This window comes from Nelusetta ayraudi, unplaced genomic scaffold (genome assembly GCF_046127955.1).
Source record: "Nelusetta ayraudi isolate G7.1 ecotype Tasmania unplaced genomic scaffold, CSIRO-AGI_Nayr_v1 ptg000008l, whole genome shotgun sequence".
In the NCBI taxonomy this organism is placed as follows: domain Eukaryota; kingdom Metazoa; phylum Chordata; class Actinopteri; order Tetraodontiformes; family Monacanthidae; genus Nelusetta; species Nelusetta ayraudi.
The window spans coordinates 548,922-567,861 of NW_027466058.1; the positions used below are offsets into that span (position 1 = coordinate 548,922).

The 18,940-nt window shown below is 45.7% G+C and overlaps 3 protein-coding genes across 4 annotated transcripts in view; 2 read left to right on the forward strand and 1 right to left on the reverse strand.

Moving 5' to 3' along the window:
- Positions 1–1,023: 1,023 nt before the first annotated feature.
- On the forward strand, positions 1,024–7,333 carry LOC142883492 (cone cGMP-specific 3',5'-cyclic phosphodiesterase subunit alpha'-like). Its single transcript, XM_076018406.1, has 22 exons — positions 1,024–1,536; positions 1,797–1,949; positions 2,332–2,421; positions 2,553–2,693; positions 2,798–2,872; positions 2,967–3,031; positions 3,142–3,208; positions 3,303–3,350; positions 3,457–3,606; positions 4,090–4,233; positions 4,333–4,398; positions 4,486–4,632; positions 4,729–4,836; positions 4,924–5,033; positions 5,119–5,206; positions 5,330–5,430; positions 5,516–5,623; positions 5,708–5,771; positions 5,854–5,928; positions 6,018–6,101; positions 6,192–6,342; positions 6,433–7,333. The coding sequence occupies exons 1-22, from the start codon at positions 1,069–1,071 to the stop codon at positions 6,471–6,473; spliced, it is 2,544 nt and encodes an 847-aa protein (XP_075874521.1). The 5' UTR covers positions 1,024–1,068; the 3' UTR covers positions 6,474–7,333.
- Positions 7,334–11,020: 3,687 nt separating this feature from the next.
- LOC142883540 (leucine-rich glioma-inactivated protein 1-like) lies at positions 11,021–17,009 on the forward strand. Its single transcript, XM_076018489.1, has 8 exons — positions 11,021–11,852; positions 12,486–12,557; positions 13,025–13,096; positions 13,192–13,263; positions 13,688–13,759; positions 14,184–14,353; positions 14,428–14,592; positions 15,091–17,009. Exons 1-8 carry the CDS (start codon positions 11,656–11,658, stop codon positions 15,906–15,908), a joined length of 1,638 nt encoding a protein of 545 aa, XP_075874604.1. The 5' UTR covers positions 11,021–11,655; the 3' UTR covers positions 15,909–17,009.
- The window catches only part of mark1 (MAP/microtubule affinity-regulating kinase 1), a 32,851-nt gene continuing 30,905 nt past the window's right edge, over positions 16,995–18,940 (reverse strand). For both annotated transcript variants that reach the window (XM_076018483.1, XM_076018484.1), the window contains exon 18: positions 16,995–18,860. In XM_076018483.1, the coding sequence (XP_075874598.1) occupies positions 18,515–18,860 (346 nt within the window). In that variant the 3' untranslated portion in view covers positions 16,995–18,514. The remainder of the gene's footprint in view (positions 18,861–18,940) is intronic.

Consider the following 18,940-nt stretch of genomic DNA (forward strand, 5'->3'; position numbering starts at 1 on the left):
GAGGTCAGTCGCTTATTTTTAACTACAACAAGCCCGCTTGGGTAGATTAGGTCAAAGTTCCGTTGTAATCTAATTCAGTGAGTAAATGAAGCAGTGCCAAAATAATTAGATCTCGCCTGCTAATGCACTGTTTACACACTGCCACTCTGCAACAGCCACGTTAAGAAAACTACAGCTTCCCGCAGCAGAGTCCAGACATGTCAGTGTGGAGTCGTCTTGCCGATGAGCCACAAATAAAGTACAGCGGTACTGCCGCCTGGCAGAAAACAAAGCACAGTAGCAGAGCGAGCGTGGCCACAGAGGCTAATCAAAATCCAAGCAGCAGCAGTTAAGAATCCCACTTAATCCAGCAGATTGGTAAAAGCAGGTGCCGTTCAACAAGAGACCAGGGAGAAGCTCCCACGGCGGGAGTGTCCGTGCACACTGACCATGATACTTCCGATCGCGGTGCAGTTATCTCTGCTCTCCAGGTATGACCATATGATTACATGAATCGCTGTCTCTCATACAAAGCTTCTCAGACATCATTAGGTGGATAATAACGGCTTAAGTGCAGCCAGCAACCCTGCTGACCCTCTTTGGCTGTTATTGTTGTGGTGTTAATGCTCTCCTCAGTTGGCAGCGCGCCGCGCCTACATGCTAAACGTGACCGTGCACACAAATCGAGCCACAGCATGTTTTCTGAGGGATCCTGGCTCGGTTGCGGTTGCCAGTTGCAACAAGTGGAAGGCCACGCTGCCGGTTCCATAACTCAGATATTACCTGTGATGGGATTGGCCCAACTAAAATGACAGTGGGCTGGATTTACACTTAAGAAAGCTCAGAGGGCTTTATGATTCTTGCGTCACGGCTATTAGTGACCCCTGGGATCCCCTTACCAAGTAAGCCACTGCCTTCTGTTGCTTCGCACTTTCCCAAGTGTCAACCACGGAGTGAGAAATGTCTCAGTAGGATTTTCATCGCCACACTTCCCGGGAGGCTGCCATCGCTGTATCCTCCGGCCGGCTCATCTGAGAGGAGAATCTTTCTGCATCTGCTGAAGGGAGTGTTTACCGCTACTCGGACACCATGGGAGACAAAGACACTGCGGAGAAGTTCCTCGACAACAACCCACAGTTTGCGAAGGAGTATTACGAGAAAAAAGTGAAGGCGGATGTCGTCAGTGCCGCCTTCAACAACACGGTCCAGGTCAAAGAGCCGTCATCCTACAAGGATGTGACCACCATCCAGGAGGCCGAGTTCATATTCGAGCTCATAAAGGAGATGCAGAGCAACAATCCCATGGAGAAAGTCCTGCACAAGATCCTCCAGAGAATTGCTCTGCTCATCCAGGCCGACCGCTGCAGCTTCTGGGGCCACAGGGCTCGCAATGGAACGCCAGAGCTGACCAGCATCCTCTTTGACGTGACGCACAACTCTGCGTTCGACAAAAATTTCGTGAACCCAAATCTGGAGATTGTTTTTCCCACCGACATGGGAATTGTTGGTTGGACGGCACATTCGAAGAAGCCTCAGAACATTGCCGATGTTAAAAAGGTGAGGTGAGCCCCTCTGTAAGGACTGTAACTAGACCGTAGAGGTCAAGGTGAACCGTTGTACAGATGTAATGGAACAAAACTGTATTAAAAATATGTTGGCCACTGAGAGGGAAGGTGCTGGATAAGTAACAGTATCTTGTAAAACACCACTGATCATAGACTGTTTGAAAAGATGAAAAAGCAATCAAAAATATTTTATTGTCACGTGTCAAATTCATTGCTTGATGTTAATCTCGTGCTTTCTCTCGTCATTTTCAGGAGAAACATTTCAGCGACTTTGTGGACAAGCAGACCAAATATGCCACCAAATGCATGATGACGATGCCCATCATGAACGGAAAGGACCCCATTGGCGTCATCATGGCCGTCAACAAACAAGGCGCAGGTGAATTCTCAAAGAGCGATCAGGAGGTGAGTGATGATTTTTAACGATAAGCCTTTGTTTTCAGACTGAACTACTCTCAGTGGCTCTGGGAGGTTTTCCCACTTGTACTAGACAGCCAAGACAGCAGGAGGGTCTTGCCGTTCTTGACCTTCGAGGTAAAAAGTCAATTTTTAGCCTCCAGGCTTCCTGTCTTTGACCTGTATATTAACAGGTTACTTCTGTCGCCATTATGACAGCTCAACATATAATCCTGTTAGGAAGGTGGAAGCTCAGACATTATTTTCTCCCCTGTTTGGCGGCTTAACAGGTCATCCATGTGAATATGTGTCAGACCAGGCCACTGATTTATCCTCAAGTAAACACAATTAATAAAGAAATGCCATCTATTTGCCATTCCCTTCCCTACAGCTCTTCAATAAGTATGTGACCTTTGCCACTGTGGTCATCCTCCAAGCCCACACTGCCTACATGTGGGATGTTGAGTCCAGGAGAAGCCAGGTAAGAACAACCGCAGCCTGAACGTCAGCATGTGCGGCCAGTTGCGATATCCACTTTCCCCGCACTGAGATTAATTAAGTGCAGAATCTCCTCTGGAAAAAAACCAACAAAGCACTTTTCTGCTGTGACAGGTGCTGCTGTGGTCCGCCAGCAAGGTTTTTGAAGAGCTGACGGATATTGAGAGGCAGTTTCACAAAGCTTTGTACACAGTGAGGACCTACATCAAGTGTGAGAGATACTCAGTGGGACTCCTGGACATGACCAAGGAGAAGGTTTGTAGAAGGGAGAGAAAAAAAAACATTTCATCCGAAGCTAGGTTTTGTACTGCTTCATCTAAAACGGCGACTTGGCGCCGTGGTGCCTTTTATTTTGCCAGGAATTCTTCGATGAGTGGGCCATCAAGCTGGGAGAGCAGGAGGCGTACAAAGGCCCAAAGACGCCCGACGGCAGGGTGAGTTCAGCACAGGGCTCAGAGGCTCTTTAATCTGTCCCATCATCTCCATTGTGCATGTCTTAAATTGATGCATTGCTTTAAAAACACCCAGGAAATCAACTTCTACAAGATCATCGACTACCTGCTGGAAGACAAAGAAGAAATCAAAGTTATCCCGTAAGTAGAGGTGGCGCTGTTTGTTTTGCATCATTGTACATTATATTTTTTAGATTTTGCATTGTGAAAGAGGACACGCCTTCACACTTCTTCTTCTCTGATCTTTAAAGAGGCCCACCTGCAGATCACTGGGCACTGGTCAGCGGACTTCCAGCATACGTGGCTGAAAATGGATTTGTAAGTTTCACATTTGTTACAGTTTTTTTTATGTCCATCTCAAAACTCCATTGTTGATTAGCAGCTCTCACCATTTGACCTATTTCCTTTCTAGATCTGCAACATGATGAACGTTGCAGACGATGACTACTTTACATTTCAGGTGAGGTGGCTTTGCTCGTTTCAGGGCTGCGTGAAAATTGAATTGGCCTTTTACATTTAGTGCGGTAGAACGATCCAACAAATGCTCTTTGCCGTTCACCTGACAGAAAGAAGCAGTGGATGAGACCGGGTGGAAGATCAAGAACGTCCTGTCCCTCCCTATTGTCAACAAAAAGGAAGAAATTGTCGGCGTCGCCACATTCTTCAACAGACACGATGGCAAACCTTTTGACGACAACGATGAACAGATCACAGAGGTCATTGTCTTTGCTTATCTATGCCATAGTTTTTATTATTAGTAGTAGTAGTATTATTACAGTTTATCATGTTTATCCAGTTCTTACCCATAATTTCTCCAGAATGACAATATTTGAATCACGGATGCAAATTATCGAAAAATTCATTAATCATTAGTTGATTGACCTTATCGATTGATTAGCGATAAACTGATAAGCGGCGATTTTTCCTGAGAACCTAAATTTCACAATGAAAAATGTGGAATAAGGAATAAGGAACACATTATTTAACCCTTAAATAACGTATAAACATTCATTATTATTTATAGTTTTTTAAAAGTAACTTGTTCTAGGTATACAGATATACACCAGGCCATTTAACAAAAAAATGTGTAAAAATTTTCAATTAATTGCGACTAATTTAATTTAATCGATTAAATTCTTAATCGATAATCGATTATTTGTTAACATCACTAATTTGAATGTTATGTTTTTTGTTTGAAGGCGCTGACCCAGTTCCTCGGCTGGTCCACCCTGAACAGCGACACATATGACAAGCTGAACAGGACAGAGTGGAGCAAAGAGGTCTCCCAGGAAATGCTCATGTACCAGACAAAGGCCACACTCAGCGACGTTCAGTCCATCCTGGTGAGCTTTTGCCAAAGTTTTCCGATGCAACCTAAAGCAGACTTAACCCCGGGTCGAGCTGCGACTACAATGAAACGTTGTCGTCCCCCCCCCCCCCAGAACACCGAAGAGAAGCTTGGCTCGGCGCCGGAAGACTGCGACCAGAAGGAGATGTACAAGCTGCTGGTGGGCAAAGTGACATTCCGCAGACGCTCTCATTGTGAAGAATGGAGCGCTGATGTTTTTTTTTTTTCTTCTCCTAATGAAACACAGAAAGCCAACATCCCTGACCCCAAAAAGGTGGAGCTGCACGAGTTCCGCTTCAGCGACTTCCCCCTGTCAGAGTTTGAACTGATCAAGTGCGGCATCCGCTGCTTCTTCGAACTCGGGGTGGTGGAAAAGTTCAAAGTGCCGGCCGAGGTGAGAGACCACGCGTCAGCGAGTCATTCAGAGTTTTTGTCCTTTCAGTATTGAAATCACTGCACTTCACTTTGCTCCCTGCTTTCCACCCTGAAGATCATTACGCGATGGATGTTCACCGTTCGGAAGGGTTACCGTGACATCACCTACCACAACTGGAGACACGGCTTCAACGTTGGACAGACCATGTTCACCCTGCTGCTTGTGGGCCTCGTTTCTCATCCTATTTTGCTTTTCATTAAGTCTCTTGCCTGGCCCTTTGTGACACACGCTTCCACTCTTCCTCAACAGACGGGCAAGCTGAAGAAGTACTACTCCGACCTGGAGGCCTTTGCCATGGTTGCTGCCGGATTCTGCCACGATATCGACCACAGAGGAACCAACAATCTCTACCAGACAAAGTAAGACTTGACGCGGGGGAATTTTTCTGGCGAAATAGTGTCCTGTCACAAACTGAATTAAACCTTTTTTTGTCAACTTCTGCAGGAGTTTATCCCCGCTGGCAAAACTGCACAGCTCCTCCATCATGGAACGACATCACTTGGAGTACAGTAAAACCCTGATGGAGGACGAGGTGCGTCCTCCTAATTCATAGCTTTTGATTTTTCAGGACAATTTCTTTTGTTTCTCTGCTGCAGCATCTTTCATCACGAGGAAGACATATTGACTTGGTCCAACTCATTTTCTCTTTGTGCAGAATTTGAACATCTTCCAGAACCTTCAGAAGCGCCAGTTTGAAACAGTCCAGCATCTGTTTGAAGTCTGCATCATTGCCACCGATCTCGCCCTTTACTTCAAGTAAGGGGTTTGGAATAGTTTCTTCCACGTTCAGCATCTCAATGCCACATGTGATCCAGAACCATTCCGTTCCCCTGTCTTCCAGGAAGAGAACCATGTTCCAAAAAATTGTCGACTCTATGGAGGCGATTCCAGACGAGAAAGAGAAGATCAATTACGTATCCACCAATCCCACCAGGAAGGAAATTATCATGTGAGTGCTCGGTTTCTGCACAAAGACGCTGAACGCAGCGCAGTGTTTTGCCATTCATGCGTGTTTGTGTCTGTGGCGATGCAGGGCGATGATGATGACAGCTTGTGACCTGTCAGCCATTACAAAGCCGTGGGAGGTGCAGAGCAAGGTGCGCGTCCGTCCTTGTGCTTGTCGCCTCGTGGTAAAGCTTCTGTAGTTTCCTAACATGCGCTGGTCGCCACGTGTTTCAGGTGGCTCTGATGGTGGCCGCAGAGTTTTGGGAGCAGGGAGACCTTGAGAGGACAGTTCTGGAGCAACAGCCCATCGTAAGACCTCTCCGTCTCCAAATACGTTGTGTGCGTTTTGCATTTTTCCTGTATAATCGTCACTTAAATATCGTCTTCTCTTTATTTAGCCGATGATGGACAGGAACCACGCAGACGAGCTGCCGAAGATGCAGTGCGGCTTCATCGACTTCGTCTGCTCCTTCGTGTACAAGGTGAGCGGGCGCAGCAGATTGATATCACCCCCGCGGCCGCTCGCAAACCTCTTGATTGTTGCCCGCGTCACACCGTGCGTGCGTTTGCAGGAGTTTTCCCGATTCCACACGGAGATCACCCCCATGTTCACGGGCTTGAACATCAACCGTGGAGAATGGAGGGCTCTCGCCGACGTCCACGAGGCCAAGATGAAGGCCATTGAGGACGAGAAGAAGAGGCTGGAAGGCGGAGACACACAAGGTGAGCGCCGAGGCTCCGTGCTGCTTCCTCCCAGCGCCTTCCGCGCCGCTGTCCACTCTCACGCTAGTCTTTCCTTCTTCTCTTTCGCAGCACAAGATGGCGGAAAGTCCAAGACCTGCGTTATCTCATAAATCTCCAGGACTGCTGAAGAATTCACAAATGATCGTCTGGATGCGTGTGTGTGAAGAGAAAGTGTGGGTTTTCGTGTGACTGTGCAGCACAAATAAGGGGAACGTAAAAAAAAACAAAAACCCAAACATTATTTTTGTAAGCTACAACTTTTAGATCTTTTGTTCTCTGATACAGCGATTTTATGAAGCAACAGTCAGATTCTATGCTTTAAGATTACTCTTGATTACCTAAGAGACAATAGTTGTGATTGTCAATAGTTCTCATCATGATGTTGATGATTTAGATACTCATATCAAATAAAATGATGTTTAGTTTTACATAGTCTCAAATTATGTGAACGCTTAAGGAGAAAAAATATTTTTCATTTTAATTTATTGGAGAAAAAAAAATTTGTGCATTATCTATTGATTCTCTGCTGCAATGAGTGCTTCCCCGCTATTACAAATTTCTTACATATGTCCATGACACACAAGTGAGAGATGTAAGAAGATTTGACATAATTGGATTTGCTTATAAGCCCCTTCAAGCCCCGAGGCTTTCCATTTTAAAACCCCTGCTTACATAAACTAAAAACTGTCGTCCGACGGCTCATACGGCAGAGTGCCCAGAGCGCATTTGGCGTGCAGGACGTAGGCAGGTGTCAGACGCAGAGCTGCTGCTCACACGTTATGATTTCACAAACCAAAGTTTCAACAGTGGAACTTGGCATTTCTTTTTTTTTTATGCAGGTGTTTGTTTGCTCCCTATGTGTATAAATATACTGAAATAAAATGAAATGTATAGCAGGAAACACATTATAACACGTAAGATAGTTCCGTGTATAATAATTTTAAAAAAATGTCAATAAACTCTATTTTTAAATAAGATTTGTTTTGTGTGTCAATGCATGTAGCCAGGGTACTTATAACCCCATCAGTCCTAGAGTGCTAGGTGAAAATTATAAATATTTTTTTATTATATTATATTATATTATATCAAGGGCTGTCAAATGAATTGTCAATTAATTGCCATTTTTATAGTTAAGGATTGTAGTTAACTAATTGTGATTAATGCGTTAACGCTGGCAGCCCTAACTATATTATAAAAATATCAATTGGATCAAATGCAAGTCTGGTTCATTAGCAGCAATTTTAGTAACACAACATCCATCCATCCATCCATCCATTCATCCATCCATTCATCCATTTTCTGTCACTGCTTCTACTGCACTCAAGGTCTTCAAAACCTGGAAAGACAACTCACACAAACACAGGGAGAACATCCAAACTCCACATAGAAAAGAACCAGGAATCGAAAATAAATGGATTCTGGCCAACATGCTTCTTTTTCTACCTGAGACACAGATTGGCACAGACCAATTAGCCAAGTAATCAAGGGCCAACAAGCTTCAATAAGTGGACACTTAATTTGGTTTCTGGGTTCCTTAAACAAAAATAAATAAAACAACTGATGATCTCAGCACATGCAGTGTATTCACAGGAGGGCAACAAACAGTTCTCTGTGTGTACAAAATGCGCAGAAAGGTTCAGACCTCTGATCTTTGACTGTTTGACCTGTGTGACCTCGGCGAGTAGATGTAGTGGTGCGTCATCGGAGAATATCTCTGGCAGATGCCACACAAGCAAAAGCTATTATTGCCTTATATCACTGTAAAAATTATAATCCAGGTATGTATATCCATAGTGAAAATTTTTTTTAATCTGTTTTTTTTTTTTTTTTTTTTTAAATAAGAAGTATGAAAACCAAAAAGTGCCCTTTAATGTTTTGACATGACTGACACGTGGAAGGTAAAGTCCACGGCTCATGCAGGAATCAGAGGATGTGTCGGTTACAAAGCTGCGCTTGTCACGTCACAGGGGGTAAGCCAGCTTTGTAAACTCACAGCACTCCTTAAGACTGCATGAAGAGGTTCAGAGGTCAAATTGCCAACATGTTTTTCACTGATGGTTAAAAAAAAAACTGGAGACTATACAGCACATGGACAGGAAAAGCAAAAGTTGGATTATATTTCATTTACATATTTTCAATAATCTATTTTAAAGGGACAGAATTCATTTTTGGACTTCAATGTCATAAATATTTTAAATATATATTCAGATGTCATGCAAATTACTTGCATCATTTATAGAAATGTTTATTTAGTTTTTTATGCCTTAAATCTATCTATCTATATATATATCTATATATAGATATATATATATATACATACTGTATATATATTTGTTGTTTTATCATTTTTTTCTTTGTTCTCAACTGCACTTTAAATGCTGCTATAACTAGGCAAATTCGGCCAGTGTGAGAACAATAAATTATTCTACTTTTCTACTTTTTTATTTGAAAAAAGTGTAATTATTCTAAATTATTTGAGGCACAAAAAAGATTTTCTCAATCTGTGCATAGACTCTATGTGCAGCTTCTCTATGCCATAGCAGTGATTTCACTCCTGACTTCAGGCTCTCCATGTCCCTCTAGTGGGGAACAGGTAATATAACCTGAGTTTAAAAGGTGTTTCTATAACCAATCCCAGCAGATCCTTCTAAACAAGTGAATAAATAAACTGAGAGCCACAGCACTAGTCATGTACCCAAAAATACACCTTGGTCCTAGGGTCACCTGTATGAGGAGCATGAAATTATTGAATGATGAACTGAATTTAACAGGCTTGACCCGGCAAACGACAACCCAGGGGCAATATGTGGCCCATTAAGCTTTTAAAACCGGCCCGCCAAACTTTGGGAAATTGTATTCATACTAAGTAAGTCGTAAAATAGCTGTGTTTCATCCATTTTTTCAGTGTTTTGAGAGTCATTTCAATAAAGAGCTAAATACTGTGGGACTTCAAAGACGCATATTTTGTTGTAACTTTGCTTTTGTTTATTTTCAGTTGACATTAAAGAGCATGTTCTCTACACATCCCATGATATATTTTTCCTCCTGTGAGGTGGCTCACCAAAACACTCCATCCATCTGCTGCTGCTTCGGCCCCTCTGTCAAATTTTACAGCCCATTGCGGCCCATCACTCAAAAACTATTCCCATCCCCAGGGGCTAGAGTGAGTAGCTACAGGAAGTGAACTCGTAAAACTGAGTCTTTGTGCTGGATGTTCAAGAGCGCTGTCAGCCTTTGAGAGGACAGAGAGGAGAGGACAATGAAGGGTGGCAAACTGGTCTGACTCTTCAGAACCACAGACTGTGCCTGCAATGATCCAAAAACTGCACAGGTACTGAAACTGACCTATCACAGCCAAGTCTGAACACACAAACACACACACACACATGGATTCTGACTGGTCTAAAGAAAAAAAACACTCGTTCCTACTTAAACCACAGATGCAGAACCCACATCTTGATTGTGCATTAATTCAACCCATTAAAACACAGATCTTAAACCTCAAAGTCGTAAACACTCGAGATGTCAGACACAGAAATGCCAACGCCACTTGCTATTGCCATGGTCAAATACTTGCTGGACACTGTGTGTTCTATTCTGCCTATGAATGATGCCATTTATGAAGCTCAGTCGCAGTCCCATCATCTTGCATCGGAACAATAATCTGCTGTGTTCTCCATTTGGCCCAACAGCTGCTGCTGAGAAAAGGACCATTTTCTTTAATTCCTTTTTAAAACTCCCTCTTCCTGTTCCTGTTCCAAGCAGGAACATTTCCCACTGGAAATGAGAGGCTCGCCGTTTGTTCGACTTGGTGCATCTACATTTTTCCTTCCTTCCCTCTTCAACATTAAATGCAAGTCATAAAAGGTCGATAAGAGAATGACCCTGGCCTTCCAGCTGCACCAATTTTATTTTTTATTATTATTTTTTTTTATGGCCGAAAGTGTATTGATACCGTAACTCACTCGAGATGAAACAGTGTAATCAAATCGGGGAAATTAAACCTTTTAAAACAGCTGCACGTGTCTGTTCCCAGAAGAGTGTGACGCACGCTGCCAGGCACACATTAGTATCACAACACTGGAAGGGTGGAATAAGAATCAACATGATGGAGACGGAGAAAATGAAAGCGAAAAAACGTCATGTCTGGCTCAGCTTGGTAACAAATAATTGCAACGGCCCCGTAAGGGCAACGGTTTTGGAATGGATGTGAAACAACATAACAAAGAACGAGGCGTGTATTTTCAAATCAATCTTTTCTTGACATGAAATAAACATGATGTCATGTGCAGAGGCGGGCTGGGAGCAGACCTGTCTTTTGTTTGGGAGAGGGGGGGGGGTTCACATGGGGGAGGGGGAGGTAGAGCAGATGTCGGGATGACAGGAGGGCATCCCCGCACCCCTCCATCACGACTTCCATCCAGCAGTCGCCATGGCAACGGCGCGCAAAACAGGAAATCAACGCTGAAAGGTGCCATAAAACGAGGGGGGGGGGGGGGGGGCTGCAACCCTGCAAATAAATGTCAGTTTAACAACACGGACTGCACAACACACACCCGTGTGCTGCATTAATACGTTGTCGCCTCCTCTCTCTCTCTCTCTCCGTGCACGGTGGTGACCATCAATTTTCTCCCGCGGGTTTCCCCTCCCGCGTCCCGCATTGCACGCCCGTGTGCGTCTGCGCCGTGCACGCGCTGCCTCACGTTCAGTTGGGGAGTGGAAGGGGGGGCGCTTCGTCGTTTCTCTCCAGCTGATTCACCGCAAATTACACAACCCCCCCATTGCCGCTGCCGCCGCCGCCGCCGCCCCCACTTTGGGGCGGAAACCTCCAGGAGCTTGACACTATAATACTCGGAGGGAGCGCGCGTCCCCTCACGCCGAGACCATAGGCGTGGTTTTGGATGGAGATGCTCCGTCTGCTCCCGCTGGGATCCCCACCTGCCGCCACATCGCCTTCGTTCGGCGCGCCAGCTGGCGTTTTCCTGAGCGGCGGAGCTACTGCGGCGCGAGTTTGATTAGATTTTTTTTTTTTGTCCTCGTGTTTTCGTCTTTGATGACGCATGGGCATGTTGATCTGCGAGCGCCGTGAGGCTGCGGTGTGATCACAGCGGACTTGGGGGGTTGCGCCTGGTTTTTCTGGATCCCCGGTGCGCAGGAGATAAACAAGAAGCGGGCAGCCAAGCGCCGTCGCTCGGCCTCCAGGAAGCGGCAGCGGCAGCAGCAGCGACAGGGGGGCGGCGGCAGAGCTTGTTTCACTTGCACGGCGTGTTCGGACGCGCCCGCCCGCGAAGCATGGCAAATTCGCGGAAGATGCCCGGGAGATCGCCGTGGCTCGGCTTCGTCCTGGTGGCGTCTCTCCTGCTGGTGGTGGACGCCAAGAGAGCCAGGCAGCCTCGCTGTCCCCCATCTTGTACGTGTACCAAAGATAACGCGCTGTGCGAGAGCGCGGGGATGATCCCTCGCAGTTTCCCCCCCGATGTCACGTCGCTGTAAGTCTGACCGGGCATGCTTTTTTTATTATTATTATTATTGGGGTGGCTTTGCTCTGTATAACAGTGGAGGAGCCAGAAAATCTTTTCCTTGGGGTGGCCAGGGCGAGATTGTTACCCACGAAGGAGTGGCAGTAAATAGATACCTGGAATGTCTACATGACTGTTTTATGATTATTCTAATAGTTACTGTTTATTAAATGTTATCAGTAACTTATAACAGTCGGCCTATGAATTAAAGGACAGCAAATCTTCACCAATGTTAGTATTCATAATAAACCTACATCAACTTGTTCATACTGTCTGAGGGTCAGGCTTAGGGTTACACCAAAGTTCTTCTTTAAGTGTCTTGTTTTCCAAATAACAATCATCAAGTCAAGTCATGTAAAATTTATATATATATATATATACTGTACATCAATCAACAATGATATTACTTGAGATGCTGTAGTGTGGAAGTGTAAGGCCTTATGCCCAATCACCCCCCTGCCACGGGGGGGCCACAGCCACCACTGGCCACCGCGTAGCTCTGTCCCTGCTCTGCAGAGGGTTGCAATGCATAGTTGGGATGATTGTAGGAGGCATTAAAGCATTGCTCTCATGTCTCCCCTCCTTCTTCCTTCTTGCCCGCAGATCGTTCGTCAAGTCCAAATTCACCGAGATCCCAAAAGAGAGCTTCATCCACACGCCTGCCCTGCACCTCCTGTGAGAAAGCCTCCGAGGAGCCGTTTTGTTCTTCCTGAGTCTTTATTACGTGCTGGCAGTCCCCAGTGAGCTCACATCTCCCTTCCCTCGATGGGAAAAAGAGTAAAAGATTGAGACGATGAGTGGAAATGCCTATTTATTTATTTATGCACACAATTAATGTGTTTTCTATGAACACATACCATGCATCACACATTTGTCCATGGGGGGATTCCTGACTTGCAAGGGGAATCCCCCTGGAGTACTGTTTTACTGGGTGCAGTGATCAGAGGGCCTCAAAACAAGCACGCAGCCCGGCAGGGGTCCTCTTCACTGCCATGATCGTCATTGTGGGAAGGGAGATTTGCATCGCTGGTGGTTTATTATTTTACTGCAGTATGTACAGCTGCTAATATGGGACAACAGCTTGTTGTTATTTAATTTATGAGTGAGCCTGGAGGAGTGAAACTTTAAGGGTCTCTCCACAGGCTCTTCACAGCCAACAACCTGGAGTCGATAAACGAGGACGCGTTCCTCGGTCTCCCGCATCTGGAATACTTGTGAGTGGAAGTCAGCTTGTAAAAACAATTGGAGCCGTTTAAAGAGAGCTGACTGCTCTTCCAATGCATTTATGCAATCTTGTTTTTGCTTTCAGGTTCGTTGAAAACAACCAGATCAATTTGATTTCACCAGCTGCGTTCCGTGGACTGAAGACCTTAGTGCATCTGTAAGTAGCTGCGACAACGACAACTTCAGTTGAGATTCTGGGACCAGTGGGCTGTGGAAAACGTATGCAAAGGTGTTGTTTTATATCTGCAACTTCTACAAATTGGAGAAGAAAATGGCAAGAACTTTCTGAACTGTGATTTACTGTTTATCGTCAACATTTCCACTGCAACACAAGCGACAAAACGGCTGAGGTTACAGCTTTAAAAATAGCCTGAGGTCCCCACACTCTCACAATAAGCAATGTTCCTGACTTCAGTCTCCAGGGTGGCACTGTGGGGCCCCAGCTTACAGAAAAGATATTCTGCCACAAGCAAATGCTGCATCAACACTTTTGGACACTTCCAGGACTGGCAGAGATCAGTGGAGAATGGTGCTATCAATAGTTTCTTCACAGGGTAGCCACCTTATTTCCTCTTTTCCAGGAGTCTGGCTTACAACAACCTGGAGACTCTGCCTAAAGATCTGTTCAAGGGTCTTGAAGCCTTGACAAAAGTGTAAGTATGAAGTTAAATCCCGCATTATCAGTAAACAGGGAGGTGGTGATGTGTTAAATAGCTGAAAGGACAATGCATGAGGCTGTGTGAACAATGAGATCTGCTATATATAGAACACTGTATCATTATTCCACTTCAGCCAAGGCTTGACAAATGTGTGGGCGTCGCTTCTGCAGCCATTAAAATTACATGAGGTTGTGTGGATGAGATAGTTTGCCATCTATCACCCACGGAAGATTCCGGAGGTCTTTTTTTGTCCTTGATATTAATGAGAACACGAAGTGAAACCGTGGAGGGCCAAAGAGCAAAAGCCAGCAGTTGTATTTCAGCGACTTGGGCTTTTAAAATGTAAATTAAATTAAAGAGAGTAGAGCACTTAGTGCTGAGCATTCTCAAGGTTAGTTTGGTGCTTGCGACCCTCCAGAGACCTGCGAGGCAACCAGTTCACCTGTGACTGCAAGCTGAAGTGGTTGGTGGAATGGATCTACAGCACCAACGCCACGGTGGACCAGATTTACTGCAAGGGTCCCGCCTCGCAGCTGGACAAGAAGATCAACGATCTGGTGCCACAGTCCTTCGACTGCATTACCACAGGTGGAGCTCAAGCAATATGATTTCCTGAAAGCTCAAGTGTAGCGTCTTAAGTGAACTTGTTGCGTCTCTTGCAGAGTTTGCCTTCTACCAGTCCCTCGACTTCAAGACGATATCCGTGGAGGCGTTTTCCTTCGAGAACGACCAGTATGTGGTGTTTGCCCAGCCCTTCAATGGGAAATGCAGCTTTCTGGAATGGGATCATGTGGAGATGGTCTTCAGAAACTACGACGAAATTGAGAGTAAGAGCGCGACCTTTCCCAAGAAAAGCGGTGGGAATTTGAAAGGTCCTACAGCGTACGAAATTTGCTGTTTTCTGACAGTAATCTGTGTCTCCAGTTTTTGTTTCCTTCCAAACGTGGAGATCCATCCAAGAATCAGATTTTGCCAGCCATGTGTCAGATTTTGAAAGAAGCCAAAACCAAGAGTCTTTGAACAACTGATTGTGCAAGAGTGATCCATTGATATATACACAATGAGAAATCCATCCATAAATCCATCGAATCTTCTGTACCCGGTTACTGTACTCCTGCACTCTGGGTTGCAGGGGTCTGCTGGAGTCAGTCCCAGCTGTCTTGGGGTGAAGACGGGGTACACACTGGACAAGTAGCCAGTTGGGATGAAAAACAAAGATCAAAAAAGGGATATGCCCCAACATTAAGGGACGAGATCAGCTCTCATCTCTAGTTGAAAGGATGATATACTGCAGCTGTTGAGCTTCATTAATCTTTTCTCTTCAGGCACGTCCACAGTCATCTGCAAACCGCTGGTCATCGACAACCAGCTCTTCATCATCGTGGCTCAGCTGTTCGGCGGCTCGCACATCTACAAGCGCGACACCTCGGCCAACAAATTCATCAAGCTGCAGGGCATCGACATCCTCAAAATCCGCAAACCCAACGACGTGGAGACGTTCCGCATCGACGGCGAGTCATTCTTCGTCATAGCGGACAGCTCCAAGGCCGGCTCCACCACCATCTACAAGTGGAACGGCAACGGCTTCTACTCCCACCAGTCGCTCCACCCGTGGTACAGGGACACCGACGTGGAGTACATGGAGATCTCCTCCAAGCCCCACCTGATCCTGTCCAGCAGCTCCCAGAGGCCGGTCATCTACCAGTGGAACAAGGCCACCAAGCTGTTCGACCGGCGCACCGACATCCCCGAGATGGAGGACGTGTACGCCGTGAAGCACTTCCAGGTCAAGTCTGAGCTCTTCATCTGCCTGACGCGCTTCATCGGCGACTCCAAGGTGATGCGCTGGGACGGCGCCCTCTTCAGGGAGCTGCAGACCATGCCGTCGCGCGGCTCCATGGTGTTCCAGCCGTTCACGGTGGGCAGCTGGCAGTACGCCATCCTGGGCAGCGACTACTCTTTCACCCAGGTGTACCGCTGGGATGCCAAGAAGGGCGAGTTTGTCCACTTCCAGGAGGTGAACATCCAGGCGCCGAGGGCCTTCTCACCCGTCTCCATAGACAACCGGCAGTTCCTGCTGGCCTCCAGCTTCAAGGGGAAAACTCAGATCTACGAGCACCTGGTGATCGATCTGAGCAACTGACGCCGGAACACTCGGTTGGGATGATCAGCTGATCCTAACTTGAGCAGGCAGGCAATTTGTAGTCTCTTTCGTTTTCCAATTTCTCATCGCCATCAGTGCATGATACAAGGTCCATGCATATATCTCAGCCAGACGCACATGGCTGAGATGCATGCGGAGTTCGGCGCATGTCTCTCAAGTCAGGATTAGACCCAGTTATGTTGTCAGGACGCCAATGCATGACCAGGGCCTCAACGCTTAGGCTGTCGCACCCCGAAAAATGCAGTATACACACACAATCGATCCAATCCAAACCCACATCGGCCAGTAAGGCATCATTTTTTTTCTGCGTGTGTGCGTGTTACAGCCTTTTTGCGCAGCACGGCAGAGGTTTATACGTTTGTAATCTCATATTGTTTATCTACAGCACTAAACAAGGAAATTCTACTTTTTAAACGTGGTACATTTAACTGAACAAAGTTGCCAAAATGAAAATGTTTACAACTTTTTTGCTCTTTCCACTTGTACGCTACAAAATTTGTAAATGAAGCTTTTTGAGGGGATTTACAGCATCAGTTTGTGTTCGTTCGAGGGAATGACGCGCAAACTGTGTCTGACATTTGGAAATATGATGGAAAATGTTGTGTGAGAACCGACCTGTGAATCCTTGTGACTAACATTTTTATTGTCAATGGTTTATAATGTTTTGGAGTGTCGGGAATACAATTTTTCATAAGAAGCATGGAAAATATTTTGGGCCAAAACTATTTTTCACACTAAAACTAAACTGCGACGAAATCTTGGGACATGGTTCATGATTATTTACCTCTGACTAACAAAAGCAAAATACATTTGCTGTGTCATGACTCAGCTATCCATCCATACCATGCTCTCTAGAGTCAATAAAAGTTTAGATTAATAACTGTTACATCTCACTCGAGCCTCCGGCCGGCACTGGTGTAGCATGACATCGCTTCAGTGTTCGACCGCTGGCTCCTCAGAGAAATGAAAGAATGCACACTAGCGCATCTGTTCCATTGCTTGAGGGTAATATCCAATCATCTTTGAAGTTAGCTGTGTGATCAAACAAAAATGAAATAAAATAAGTACAAACAAATAAAATCCTTTTTTATTTTCTCAGACAAAGTGCACGCCTCAATTCTACAAAGCAGCACATTACAATGTAATGGAATAAATACAATAAAATAAGCTGAATTAGAAAAAAAAAAGAGAAGGGGGACAAAGAAAAACACAAGCGAGGAGATACACGAGTACCTGCAGAATCACACTGGTGGCGGGACTGAAATCAGACTCTTTAGAAAGGCTCCACGAGACGAACGGCTTCTTTCGCAGTGATTGTTTGACTTTTCATGCATCTTCAGTCCTTTGGATTACATCGCCCCGTCCTCTGCTTTCTAAAGGAAACCAATTAGAACCCTGCTTTTTTTTTTTTCGCGTTTTTTTTTTTTTTGTTTCTTTAAAGTAGTTGAGGACCAACGGCTAACACGAAAGAAATACAGGTGCATACTCTCATGTTCATACACATCACCCTGGAAAACTTGTGCAATTGCAGCAGGACCTCCGAATCGCCTCCGTGCTGCAGAGAGAAAAATAAAGTGAACATACTCTCAGTTTTAACTGAAGTTACTAGTAAAGTCTATGTGGTGCAACTTAGTGTTTTCTTTTTCCATAGGCAAACAAAATAGGACATAAAAAGGCAAGGGAGCTTGTCCCTTAATATTCAACAAAATAATTTAGTGCTCTTTACATAAAATTAAAAACACTATTTTTATGTGGTGGCTCTTAAAAAAACAAAACAACATAAAAGCAAAACCTCACAGAACGGAAGGGTAATGCTTTGCGAAACATCAATTATATTAGGAAAGAACTCAAATCCCATGAGAAAAATAACAAGTATCGACAACAAAACTCTGTACAGAACCAAAAAAATAAAATAAATCAATATACAATACAGTACCTGCAGATGTTATGCATACAGTACAGTTCGCTTTTTACATACTTTAGCACGGGCTCCAGCCTGATCTATATACTGACTTAATACGGGTGGGAAAGCGGCTATTCTTTTATTTTCAGCTTTCAGCGAAGGAAAAAAAAAGAGATCCAGGAGGAGGCAGGTTTTTGTTCTTTTCCTTTCTTAAGAAAAACGAGATTGAAAACATTATTGCCAGATGTTAATCTTCACTTGCATACTGCATGTTACATGAATGAATCCTAGAACAAGGAGCGATGAGGCAGATGAGAGAGACAGGGGGCCGGACGGAAGAAATAAAAGCGGGTGGGGGAGGAGGGGGTTGTAGCTGTTTTTGCTATCTCTCCATCACAAAGGTTCGAACTTTTGCCAAACGTCTCTGATCCACTACCCTGTACAGTACATTCATGGCCAGCATTGCACGTTACCTACCAGCCGAGGCCCTCGCCGAGTCTGAGCGGCGAGGACGTTTCAGTGCGTGATTTTCTTTCTTTCTTTGCGTTTTTTTTTTTTTTATTTTAAAGTCAACACTTAATCCAGTGATGAGATGAAACCATAGCTCACCGAAGACTGACGGGGTGGCGGCGGCGGCGGCGGCGGCGCGGGGGGCGGTGCGGGGAGCGACTCCCGTCGGCCGTCACAGTTTGAGCTCGTTGGCAATTTTGCAGGCAATATTCTTGAAGGCGATGGACGTGCCCGATATTCTCTTGAAGCGCACGCCGTTGAGCGAGAGGCGGGGCAGCTTGCATACCTCCATCTCCCACTGGACCAGGTTGTCCTGCCGGGCGTCGCCGTGCACGCAGAAGAGCAGGAAGCGCTCACGCTGCTCGTAGTCGCAGCTGTTGGCGTCCAGGACCTTGCGGATCTCCCGCATCATCTCGGCGGGCTCCATGGACGAGGTGGTCTTCATGCTCCAGGTGAAGCGCAGCGAGCGCGGCTTGGAGTCCCGGCTGCCGTCCTCCTTGGTCTCGCCCGAGGCGCTCCTGCGGGGGAGAAGGAGAGAGAGGGAGGGGGTGAGGCAGGTGTCGCAGGTGTCGCAGGCGTTGGGCTCTGTGCTCTGTTG